This window comes from Platichthys flesus, chromosome 21, assembly GCF_949316205.1.
Source record: "Platichthys flesus chromosome 21, fPlaFle2.1, whole genome shotgun sequence".
Taxonomy (NCBI): Eukaryota; Metazoa; Chordata; class Actinopteri; order Pleuronectiformes; family Pleuronectidae; genus Platichthys; species Platichthys flesus.
The window spans coordinates 10,818,824-10,832,451 of NC_084965.1; the positions used below are offsets into that span (position 1 = coordinate 10,818,824).

A 13,628-nucleotide genomic window follows, 5' to 3' on the forward strand; every position below is an offset into this window, starting at 1 on the left:
AAGTTTTCTGACATTTCTAAGAAAAAGGGCTGCAGCATAAAGAATGTGCACAGCAAACACCAAATTTTCTCCTTAAACATGTGTGTGTGGGCGCGTGCATGTGCCTGCATGGGGAACTCAACACAAAACTAAAGCAGTCTGAGAGGATTGTTTTCCCAGACTACACTTCAACAAATAACTGCTGACAGGTAAGTAAAGGGCTTTTAATTTTGAAGCCTCTTTTTATATACATTTTCATAATGCCATATGCTTTTTCCCCTTTATTTATTGGTACCGAATATTTTATTTGTATGTTTAAAATAAACACTCTCCCACTGTATGTCTGCTATGCATATACATGTGTTAAGTTCAGAAAAATATGTGTCGTGTGATGTGCTCGATCAATTTTCACACAGTCTGGCGTAGCATATTCAGACTATTTTTCTTTAAGCTTTCACTTGCCATTGAAACAAAGACAACAGTGTTTCACAGATACACTTGCACAAGTTTTTCCCCTCTTCAAATATCTATTGGATTCAAACATCTAAATGTTTGTGTCAGTTGTGTGTAATCACGAGTCACATCGTCTCCCTGGTGCACAAATACAACTAAAGAGTAAGTTTTAAGGTTATCATTATTCACTTGCTCTAACTTAAATGCTTCATTACATTTACATGAGTGATAATTATTCAGGCAGTTTATTGGCTGTATAGAACTGAGCAATAAAACAATATTAATAAGTATCGCAATAGAATTTTCCATCAAAAGCAATAACAAAGGTTTGATCTATAATAATATATTTCCCATGGATTGTGCAAACGCAGTCCGGTGGTGTAACACATTAAGAGTTGTCTACCTCAGTTTTATCAAAGGTTTCTGCTGTTTATCAAGTGTGTCTCTTTTTCTGCTCATGAGTTTTAAACTACACTCAGGAGCACACATCAGCCATTAAACTTAAAATAAATATTAATTACAAACTTTAAAAGTTGCTTCACAAAAAATATAAACTGACATTTATTCTTATAATTATGGATAACCACTGATATGAACACTTTTACCTTTATACATTTTTTGACCCATATTGTCCTGCCCTATAGCAACAAGGCCAAGCTTTAGATATATTAAATTATATATTTTATCTCAATATATTCTGCATGTGTTTGTCAGGGCTTTTGACAGTTATCATACTGTATTTTGAAGCACTGTGAAGGTTGTGACAGACCAAGACCAAGATGAGAGTAATAGATCAGCAATCTTGTATTTGTTTAAGGGTGATTTATAATTCAGTTTAATACTTGCTTCTATATCGCGCTTATTTTCAGTACTTTGTCTTCTATATTTAGTTATGATCTGTTGCTTTTCATGCTTATGCTTCTATATATGTTAGGAAAAAATTGTTAGAGTTAAGTGTCTTATATCAAGATGAAGATTGTATGAGAGAAGCCTCTTGCAATCCAATTGTACCTGAGTGTAATGAGATCTTTGAATCTTGAGTCATAGACTCCTGATGTGGGAAAAGTGTGAAACGTGGAAATAATGCACTCGGTGAAAATGACATGAACAACCCAATGCTTCCAAGCCATCGTGATCATTTAGTTAAACCACATTCAGGAGAAGAAGAAGAAGAAGGACAAAAAATACAAACAGTTCCAACACGGCGGGGTGAAAGGTGAAGAGAGCCCCTCCCCCCACCACTGTCCACACACACTTCAGGCTCGGATTGCATGTAAAATCACATTCTGCCGGGCTGCTGGGGGGTGGAGAGAGAGAGGAATTCATTGTTTTGGCATGGGCCAGTGGGTTTGTGTCATAAAAAGTCTAAATGCTCTTACAAGAGAGAGCCTGCGCCTCCTTGACCAAGTGTCTCCATAAAACTCACTGCGCAAACGAGCCGCGGGGCTGCACGAGCAGAAATGGACCACGTTGGATTTGATGAGTGTTAGAGAACTGGAAGAGTTCGTCATCTGAACCGAAAGATTTTTTTTTTCTTCTTTTACGGCCAGTGAGCTCATAAAAATGTATGAAATTCACCAGATGAACAAGTTAAATAAACCTGAAAGTAACTGGTTTCCACGTTGCTACTGCGTAAATTGTGTCTGTTGTTTGATTTATCGGAATTAACTTTGTGCATTTAGAGCTGATCTGTTTTACTCTTAATTTAACTTTATTAACATTTTAAAGTTAAAATGTTGGTTACACTGCACAAAAACTGGTTGTTTGCGTGTGTATGCGTGTGCCTGCTGGCACTACTAGAGATGCTGATTTCAAATAATTATAGGTATAAGTTAAATGTTGTATTTATTCCTCCATCAATAGATTCAGATTGTGTGTGTGTGTGTGTGCGTGTGTGTGTCCGTGTGTGCTCGTGCGTACTTCTCCTTACCGTAAACCGACTTCCATCCCTTCCAAGCCCCTGTCTAGCTTAATGAATGAATATAACTTTATTGTAGTATAACTTTAAGTAGTGTGTGTGTGTGTGTGTAATATATATATACACGATTGACTCCTTTTTACTAAATGTACTATTTGTTTTACTTCTTTGAAACTAAGTGGACTATAGGGATTATTGTATTACTTCTTATCTTGTTATCTTGAACCTAAATTGTAATGGCTCTGACGCAGGCTTAACTCGTGTCCATGAACATATCCCTCAGATTACAGTGAATTTCAACCCTGCCCTGTAACTTCGGTGAGGCAACAAATCAAACGGACTGGAATATCCACCACTTGTATGAGGGTACAACATATAACCTCTGCTTGTCCGAGGCTTTTTCACCTGCATCACCAGCACTTCAGCGGGCTGTGGCAGGAAACCTCCACCGAGCTTGAGCTCTCTCTCCCGGCTGCTCCGCTTCGTCTCCTCCCCTCCGGGATCCGGCCGTCATCCAGGCGCAGGACAGAGAGGGAGAGACCGGAGGAGGGAATTGGGAATAAGTGCCCTGTGGCATCTGGCGTATCCCCAAATCTGCATAACAAAGAGGGCCCGATCTTAATTGGGAATAATCAAATATATGTAAATACACAAGATTATTTTTATTCATAAATTATGACATGATTTGGTAATTGTTTCAAACCGTTAGATGCGGTGATAGCATGAATATAAAAAACAATGATAACAGAGCCAGCGTGGGGCATTTGAGTGTAGGAACCAGAGTGGGAGAAAATAAAACAGATAGATCAGGAAAGGCTACTTTGGAGAAACATGTTTTACAAAATCCTGAAGAAAGTTATAGGACTCATTAATATAATTATTAAGCTATAGTTAAATCTATCCCAGTGACAGCTGCCTGGCGGTACGCCTTGGTCCACGATATCTGAGCAATTTTCACAATTTTGCGTAATTTACGAAGTGCATAAGATGACTGATGAGTTTGGATGAATGCAGAATTTAGAGTGTAGAGAATGAGCTAAAATAAGTTTAGATTGCCCTGTATTTTCTTCATTGGATGCAGCCATACTGGATGTGGTCAGAGAAAACAATGAGTTGGTTACGTATTGTAAACCCAGATTCATGAAGCGGTGTGCACGTGCATTGGCCAGGATCCGGTGATGAAGCAGAGCATCGACTGCGTGTTCCTGCAGTGCACGGTGACTGTACGGGAGTTATACTCCCCCGGGGGATGTGGACCTTCAGTGAGCTGCCGTGAATCCCCACGTGCTCTGCGCTGGTGGGTGCACGGAGCAGTGCGTGAGAGGCGAGTTCTGCTGCAAACCGAGCAGGTTGTGTGCCAAATGGTGGAGGAGGACAGATAACTGAGGTATACTGGAGATAAATAAAGTGATTGGACAGTGGATAAGACTTGCATACACTGATACTTACACACACAAAACTCTGAGTGGAACTCTGAACGTCCTCAAGCAACTTGCACGGTGTAAAACAGGCTTTCATGGCTTATCGAATATAAAGTGAGCTCATACAAAGTCAGTCCTTAGATATCTCAATGACATCATCCACAAGGCAATACATTCTAATTTAATATCTATAAAAGCGTTAACCGTAAAAAACTGGGGGGGGGGGGATGTTTATTCCACATTATGAGTATTTTAGGGATTTGTATTTTTAGGATTATTTCTCTAGCAAGGAGCTGCAACAAACGCTTGGCCAACGTGTATGCAACACTGAGGTAAACAAATAAGAAATAACATGTGTAAATCGTCTTGTGGAGATGAGCCCGTCCATGTCTTTGTCTCGGCCCAGTCTCTGGTCACAGGGGATTCACGGGTTTTATATGGAGAATAAAGACGGAACATGACGCTGGGAAAATGTGGCTCAGGGGCGAAACACAATAACCAGTCAAAACAGGCTTCCGTAGTCTTACTGCTAATTCAAACAATTAGTCTATGTCATATAGGACACAGTCATATTATTTAGACAGCGGTGTGGGTGGTGCCCTCAGCCTGTGGTTCCTCTACGTGTCCATGTAGCCTTTTTGCACGTGTGTGTGTGCGTGTATGTCGATATGCTGTGTGTGTGTGGGGGGGGGGGGGGGTCAAATCGCGCGTGTTTTTACCTTATACGTGCATGTGTGCATGCGTATTTCAATATGTTTTGCGTGTGCATTCAATTATGTATCTTAATGTGTGCGTGCATGTGTGTGTCAGTAAGGTGTGCGCGTGCCTTCAAATACTCATGTGTGTGCGTTCGCGTCCCAATAAAATGTTTCCGTGAATTCAAATTATTTTTCGTGATCGTGCTTGTGTCGATAAGATGTGCGCGTGCGTGCAGATTGCGCGTGTCTTTCTTTGTATACTTATGTTTCATGCCTGTGTTTACACGTGCATGTTCCGTGGTAATTTGCCTATGTTTGCGTGAGTGTGTGTGTGTTTGCGTGTGTCAATTAGATGTGCCCATAGGATCTAATTGCTTGTCTTTTCGTGTATATGTGTGTTTGCATGTTCATACTTTCATTTCCCGTGGAAATCATGCTTGTGTGTGTGAGTGCGTATGTGTGTGTTGGTCCGTATGCGTGTGTTTGTGTTAGTGTGCGTACCTTGCACATCCTTTAAATGTGTACAAGTGAACAGGACACACACATAAATACACACAAAAAGATCTCTGGAAATAAATTCGGCCACATGCACAGTAACATGTTCAGTAATCCCACAATAACCAATGCAGGCTCCTGCTCGTCCATGTTGAAACACGTTAATAGCACAACATCCCAATTCATAGTATCATTACGATATCAATTTCATACTTTCATATAATATACTGTGGGTATCTTTTCTAATTATCGCTCCAAGATTTCGAGTTATAAATGTATTTTTAAGCGACAACTCCCATGGATGTGTGCTCACATTGTCTCGAAATCATGTGGGAAAAGCAACCCTGACTCTGCACATTTAGTTTGGTCCAATCACTGTTCTCATGGTTTTACCGGGGGGGGGGGGGGGGGGGGGTAACGGGGATTTAACGCTTTAGAATGACTCCACTAAATTTACATTAGCTTAATATATTTCGCTCTATATACACGTACAATTCCAAATATAACAATTTTATGCGTAAATACATATTAGCAGGGCAACACCCTGAATTAAACAGCATTTCTCAAATTATTTCAGACACACACAAGATAAATTATGTAAAGGGACAAGGTGGGGGAGAAAAAAATTGCGAATGCCGATTAATTCATTATGGTGTAGCCAGACAATTAGACCTACATAGTCTGTATAAGTAGGCCAGTGTATAGGCAACCAACGAGGAAGAATGCATATGGAGAAAACTAAAGCAGAAGAGTTGAGTCTTGGTCAGAGGAACAACAGCAGCGTGGACGTGGAAAAGCAGCTCCCCGAGTGTAAAGCAGCAAATATCTTTGTTTTAAACGGTGCTGACTTCACTCACACACACACACAGACTCACGCACACACTCACGGGGCCGTCTGAAATACGTGGAGCGTGCATTCACCAGCACATGCAACCCCGCTGCATACAGGACCATGCACGACCTGCACGCATGTTTATGTGGACCGAAGGGGAATAACAGCGAAAACACACTCCGGTCTATAATCACGACATTTTGCAGGCTCGGCTTTACTTTACACGCAAATAACTGTGGGTGGGGGGGATTTTATTTTTATTATCAGGTCTTTATTTAGCTTTTGATATATGAACTTGCAATATCTGTATCATTGCCTTAAACAGCGGAGAGGGGGGGCACAATTGTGAACTATTGTAGTGGTGTGTGTGTGTGTGTGTGGGTAGGAGTGGTGGGGGTATCCATTTTTATTGCATCACCTGTCAGCATCGTCCAATGGGCGTCTACTTCAGGGGCATTAATTGATGAAGGTGTCTCTAGACTGGCGCACCTCCCCTCTGTGTCATTTTATTTGTGGCTCAACCAGCAGCCAGTATAGCAGCTGCATTTTAGCTGTTATTCCCTTTCTCCCTCTCTCTCTCTCTCTCTCTCTCGCCTTCTCCCTCCCCTCCACCCTCACAGCTCCCTCCCTCCCTCTTCTCTCTCTCACTCTCCTCTCTCCCTATTTTATCCCTCTGGCTGAGGCAGTGGTGTACACCTACCCCTCCGTCCTGCTGCCGACCAGAGGGGAGTGGAGCCGGCTGCAGAGGCAGGTAGCAGAGGAGCAGCCCCCCGGCTTGGTGGACGCATCCGTGGATCGGCATTCCTCCACCATGCCGGTGCGGGGCAAGAGGCGACGAGTGGATGCTGTCGGCTCGTTCGACCTATGAGACACCGGCAGCTCCTTTTAACTCCGCATGTCAAAGTTTACATTTTCATGACGCAGCAGCAGCAGCAGCAGTGTGGATGGATTAAAGGTATGAGCAGGAGGTCTTGAGCTCAATACCCCCATGCCATTTACGCGTAGATCCACAGCATTACTGAGAGTGACTGTACATGGATTAAATACATTGGAGCTGTTGTATGAAACATGGGAGACCTGGAGTGTGGTTTTGAGGAAATGCAAGGGGTGAGACTGGGATACCTGCTCATCCAAGGCAAGCAAATGTTTGCTTTGTCCCAGGTCTTCACCGACCTGCTGAAGAACATCCCTCGGACCACGGTGCACAAGCGCATGGACCACCTGAAGGTGAAGAAGCACCACTGCGACCTGGAGGAGCTGCGCAAGCTCAAGGCAATACACTCAATAGCTTTCCACGCCGCGAAGTGCACGCTGATATCGCGGGAGGACGTGGAGGCACTGTACTTCTCCTGCAAGACGGAGCGGGTGTTGAAGTCCAACAAAAGGAAAGCAAAAGCGCCGCTTCCCCCCGGGGAGGTGGACGCATCTCCGGGGCTGCTCAGCGCCGACGCCGCCGAGCTGTGGAGGGAGAAAGTTTGGTTCAGTTTGCACGGCGTCCCGGAGACTCTCGCGCTCCACAGCAAGGCGGACAGGCGGAGAGAGCTGGCTCCCTGCCTCACCGACTCCAAACTACCTCAATTTTACCACAAAACCCACGGCCGGGATTTCCGTGCGGCGACTAAATCCGGTCACAAACACTTTAAAAACTATGAAACATCTAAAATAACAGGGAACTGCGTTACTTTGAGCCAAAGGCACGCGGTTTACCGGAGCGCGGTGAGCCGGCAGCCCGTGGTGCTCCAGTCCGCCATAGCTGCTCAGTCCAGGCTCTCGCGCTCCGCCGGCGACCTACTTCACAAGAGGAAGAGGAGGCGCGAGGGGGGCGGCGGCAAGGACAGCGCGAGGCACTCGTGGAGCAGGAGCAGGCACGCGCACCAGCACGTACCGCCGGTTCTGCTCGTGCAACCCAAACCAACCGGCAGCCACGGGACCTCTTTCGGTGCTTTCCACCTCGGCCAGGATTTCTATCTCCACCCGAGAGCCCAGCACCATCACCACCACCAGCAGCACCATCACCAGCACCAGGAGCAGTCTTTCACGGAGAGCTACAGCAGCGACACCGAGTCCAGCACCTACTCGGACCGGGCGTACCCCGACTCAGATTTTGGATCGGGCTTCTCCACCACCAGCAACTCCGGTAGCTCCGAGGAGGAAGAGGACGAGGATGACACCCAGTCGGAGAGTTCAGAGGTCAGCTCAGAAGACGAGGAGAGCTCCTCACAGTCCGACTCCAGCTCGGTTTCGAGCCGGGTCTCGGTGCAGAGCATCCGGTTCAGACGCGCCCGGGTCGGGTCTCTGTCCAAAAGCGTCACCACTAGTAAAGCACCTTTGGTCCTGCAGCCCACGTTTCACTACAACAACGAGAAGCAGCACAGGACACTCGGGCATGTTGCCCCCTCGCACACGGGAGACAGCAGACAGGAGAAAAGGCAAAAATGTGAATTTATCTGCAGTGAATACAGAAAGGACCTGGGACCCATACAGCCACCACAATTTTACTCAGCTGTGGGTGAGAGCTTCAAAAGGGAAAAGGCTTGTGATGCTGATCCTGATGTGGAGCTGCCCTCCTATTCACCGGGACTCACCCGGAGCAAGGCCTTTCACCCCACACGCAGGACACCCGGGTATCCCATCAAATGCCCCCCGGGACTGAGCGCACAGTGGGACCAGGACATGTTTCCCAAATGTGCCGATACAAGGGAGGCGAAAGTCACCACCTTAAAACTGCCAACCCCACTGAGGAAAATAAAGGCCGAGACGGAGGAGGCCCCTGTGACCGCCGCCCCCCACTCGGACCGCGGCAGGGCGGCCAGGACACCTCCCTTCAACCTCCACAATGTGAAAGTTAAAGTGGAGGAAAGCTGTGATGAATATGAATACCAGAGCCGGGCCTCTGTAGTCAAATGTAAAGGAGACAATAAGGCGGAGAGCAGCTATGGCCTGCATATCAGCGGTGCCACCATCAAGCAGGGGGACTTTTTCAATAGCGGGATTAAAGCCACAGATAAGAGCCCTGGTGTGGCCCCCAGGTCCCCATGTGGCCCTCAGGAATGCAGCAGCACCCAGGACGCATCGTGCACAGATGAGGGGGAGCCAAGGCACAGAACCCTGAAGGCTGCGGTGCTGGGGAACAAGAAAGACCGAGTTTCCAGGTTGCAAACAAAACAGAACGTGCCCAGGGTCAACAAGGCTGCCCTGTCTTCTTCTTTTTCCACCTCCTCCTCGTCCTCTTCTTCTTCGTCTTCTACTTCTTCTTCATGCTCCTCTTCCTCCTCTCGTCAGGAGGCGGCCACCGAGGATTTACCGAGCAGACGCAAACGCAGCAGCAGCGCCAGTACCGCAGCACCGGCCGCAAAATTGCCTTTCAGCCTGATGGCGAATTTCCCCTCCCCGCCGTCGCTGGTTGTTGGCAACGACGGGGATTTGTGCCCCGCTTACTCCCTGAACTCGCTGAGGGGCCCCGGGCCTCCCCCTCCGTCCCACCCCGTGTGGAGGTGGCAGCCAGGCGTCCACATTCTCCCTCCCCCACACACTCAGAGAACGAGGAAATACTGAGGGTTTAAAAAAAAAACAAGCAAAACAACAAAACCCCCCACCACGGTGGCCATCTCCAACACAATCGTAGCCAGAGTCTTAACGTGAGCGCAGCAGAACTGCTCCAAACTTTTGTCGGTCTGTATTTTTTCCGCCTCCCCCTCATCCCTTCTTCTTTTTTTTCCCTCCTGTGAATGGATATACATTCCTGCTTTGTTTTGAGATTTGATGGAGGAAAACCTACACGATCTGCCCCCCTCTCGGAGCCTCACGCACACGGGACTGTGAGACACCGCTCGTGGATTTACGCTTAAAAAAGTTGTGTTTTATTTTCCTCAATAAGCTACAAACCCTAAGCAATATGTTAGGTTCTCGTTGTTGTGTTTACTTGATTTTTTTATTATAATTATTGTTCTCTAAACTCGACTGTTTCTCCTTCGCCTTTCGACTTGTTGGATTGTATGATGCCAGGGTTTCAGTGGTTTTTGCTTTGTCTGAAAAAAGAGGGGGGAAATCCCAGCAATCTTTGGGATGAGGCTAATTTTAGTTTAAGATGGTGCTGCGTTTGATTTAAATCTAAAAACAAAGAAAGAAAAAGTCAGGGTTTCAATTCTGTGCCACTAAAAGCTGTGTTTTCTTTCATGAGTGTCACGCTGTCCGGCTTGGCCACACTGGTTTTCAAGTGTTCAGCTTCAGAGGATTCTTATGAAAATGGGTTTTATCAGTGTCAGTCTATACCTTCTCACAGTTAAGCCTTTATTAGATTCGACAGGGAATTATTCCTGGTGGTTGTGGGTTTTTTCCAGAGTGCTTGTGATCTGGTTTTCAGTCTTTTTTTCTTTTTCTGTTCTGCGCAGTATTTCCTGGTTGTGTGTGCGCCGCCAGCGTGTGTGACGGCGCACAGACGCAGGGCCCAGACACAACACACAGGCCTTATGTACTCAGACAATCACATGAAGGAATAAGGCTCAGACCTTCACAGCGCCACACACTCGGTTCGTGTCCCCGTCAAGTCCCTTTGGACACCGGTGGCGTGTGCGCGTTATTGCTGTGCCATAGGTTTGCGTCTCTTTGCGCGTTCAGGGACACGGCAATAAATCAGGAAAATAACGTGCACACACAATGGCGATGTCCAATATAGGGTTTTCATGTGGGATGTGAATCAGAGGGGAAAAATAAATGAACCAGCACCAAAAACGCGTGAAACACATTCTATAGCTACACTGGCTACTCAGAAACAATGCGACAAAGCACAAGTGATGCACTTTGCTACCATTGGGGGGGTCTTGATTTAGCTTTAGTGGTGTCTGACTACAGTATGGAACATTATGTTGGGGAGATGTTGACAGAAAGAAAAACAAGAAAATAAAAAGGATAAGACTGTTGGATGTAGACAAAAAGACCAAGAAGGTGCATTCAATTCCTTGCACTTTGGAGGATTCTTTAGGTTTTCTGGTTTCCTATATGCTGAATCCAGTGTTGTTCATTATTCTTTTTTAAGTAGAATTAAATTCTCTCCATCTGAGGAATAAAGACGTAATTTATTCCTCCATTATTGGCTGAGACACCCAAAATACAATTAACTTTTTTTTTAATTTAAGAGCCAATACGCTTTCCTCACATAATCTCAAATTACCACATCAATGTAGACTCAGTGAATGTACTACCCCGTCTCGCCCCCACATTTTTAGTTGCACACACTTTTTAAAGGCTCAAGCTGCACCTACATGTAGGTATATGGACTATGCCTACATGCCTGGATGCTTTTAATGGCCAGACCCGGCTTAATTGGCAGGCTTCTGTCAGCCACAAAAGGAGAGGAGGCCCAGCTTATGGCGAGCCGGATCACAACAAACCCAAAGCCCAGAGAATGATGTCAGCCTCCTCACAAGCACATGCAGCAAAAAGGGGGCACATTCATTCAGAGGATTGTAGGAACCATTTAAAGGGTGATTGTAAAATTTAAAAAAAGACAGCGAGTGAGAGAGAGTCAGAGAGAGTTTGGGGGGAAGGTGGAAAGATGTCCAAATAGCAAGTTTCACTCAATCAGCGTTGGCACAAGATGTTTGTTCAGTCATGAAGCCACCAGCTCACTGTGGGCCTTATTTTTTCCTTTACTTTGAGGCTGGGGCCAACAACTCTAACTTGAACTCAAGATATTCTCAGCCTGTAAAGAGGATATTTCTGGAGCTATATGACACAAGCCGGTGGTGTGTGTGTGTGTGTGTGTTTGTGCAGGCTACAGCAGTAAAACGGAGGGGGTTGCACAGGGTCGAGGAGGAGGAGGGTGGCGGTGGTGGTATGGGGTGATGGGGAGGGGGTCGCTGTGTTGCAAGAGCGAAGCTTTCAACCTTTAATCCGCATGTCAAAAGCACAGGCTGCACGGCATAGGAGGAAGAGGAATAGCCGTGCGTAAAGCAGTGCGGGTTACCCCCCCCCCCCCCCCCCCCCTCCTCTCTCTCTCTCTCTCTCTCTGACACACACACACACACACTCCACCCTCACCACCCCAATGACGCACCAGCCTATTCTCACGCAGCGCTCACAATGCACGGCTGACGGACGGGGATGGTGGTAATGGCCTGTTGGGAGGACCCCTTTTTTCCACCATTATGACAAATAGCGCCCCGACAGTGACGCTATCAATGTCAACAATTGCATCGTGCTGCAGATAGAGGCTGCACGCACTCTTTCTCCTCCTCTTCCTCTTCTCTCACTCATCCACTTATTCCTTCTTTTTTTTATATACAATACTTGAGGTCAGCTTTCTTGACATGGAATTTGAAGTCACTGGTTGTTTATATGAGACTGAATATTTATTTTTGTGAAGTTTTCTGAGGTTTCTTGTATATTGAATTTTTTTGGGGGTTGTGAATATATATATCTATATATATCGTACAGCTGCACCCGAAATGGAAACTTGAACGGTGGATTTCTGAAGCACTTTCCCTTTCTTTTTTATTCTGAAGCATTCATTAAAAGCGACTGAGTGTAAATGTCATGACTACTTTCTCTTTCTTTTTTTAGGAGGATAAGTATTTGTCATAATTATGTCTGTGTGTGTGTGCGTGCGTGTGTGCATGGGGATATAAAAAGGTTTAATTATGAGGACATTTTCCAAAATTTTGCGTTACGTAGGAGAGGTTTATGAAATTAAAGAAATAAAAATTTTCCTAATTTCTTTATAATCTTTTAATTTGGTTACACATCTGCTTTTCATCGTTGATATCTACAGACTTTGACATAAAATCCCCCCCACCTTTAATTTAGACTCCTCTGCACCACATTCATTTATGAACGTATTAATGAACAATCAGACGTATATATGCAATTGGACACAGTTAGGGTTTTTCTGAGGTTTCTGATTTGAAAGGAAATGGACCTCATGCTTATCTACACTGTGGGAAGTTTAAACCAACAATTGTGTTAAATATAGGCCTAGTTAAAAGATGAGCACATATAATATGTTCATGGTTTAACTCCAACAGTGTAGAGAGGGATTCCCTTCCCGTGTGTGTGTGTGTGTGAGAGAGAGAGAGGGAGACCGAAGACGTGGTGGCCCTTCGGAGCTTGCAATAATAACAAGAGGCAAACCGCAGACATTTACGCATGCAGCCATTCCCAAACCACTGCGCATGAGGCGGTGCGTGCATGGAAGCTACACTCAAGGTTTATGCAAGCAGAGAGCAACACCTTCCATAAGCCGGAGCAAAACAACACCCCTACAGGACTGCTGCACTAAAGAGAGTTTTTATAGCGTGAATGCAAAAAGCAGGAAATGCTTTGCGTAAAGAGGTGGCCAACTTTTATAACCCCCCTCTATAACGGGGCTATAATAAGAGATAAAATAACAACTGTAAAAGAGGAATACGAGTTAAATCCAGAATGTAAAATACAAGCAGATAAAATAACAGCTCAAAGCCAAGTGTTGTATGAGTGCACAACCTGCCCCGGGCTATTCCACATGTCAGGATATTGTGTGCTGCGCAAAACCTTTAGAACTTCTGCAGAGAAGCTCTGACTAGACTTGCCCTTCGCTCATGCTGCCACGTTGGACGTGATGTGTCCCTGATAAATGAGACTGCGGTGTATAGTCTACGTGGTGTAGGCTCAAGCCCCGGGGATGATAAGGGGAGCCGGGGCTGCATCGCAGGCTGTCTGGCCCCAGCTCGACGGCTGCTGCTGCCGCCGCCGCCGCTGTTGCTGCATGGAGCTGGAGCCTGAAGGGGCCATACTGGGAGCAGGGACGAGCCATTATAGTGCTGCTGGCGTTTCAGGGTTAAATTCCAGTGCGGATT

General features: G+C 45.8%; 1 protein-coding gene across 1 annotated transcript; it reads left to right on the plus strand.

The window, feature by feature from the left end:
* The first annotated feature begins 6,537 nt into the window (after positions 1 to 6,537).
* On the plus strand, positions 6,538 to 12,313 carry skida1 (SKI/DACH domain containing 1). Its single transcript, XM_062379909.1, has one exon. The coding sequence runs from the start codon at positions 6,865 to 6,867 to the stop codon at positions 9,349 to 9,351; it is 2,487 nt and encodes an 828-aa protein (XP_062235893.1). The 5' UTR covers positions 6,538 to 6,864; the 3' UTR covers positions 9,352 to 12,313.
* Positions 12,314 to 13,628: the final 1,315 nt, after the last annotated feature.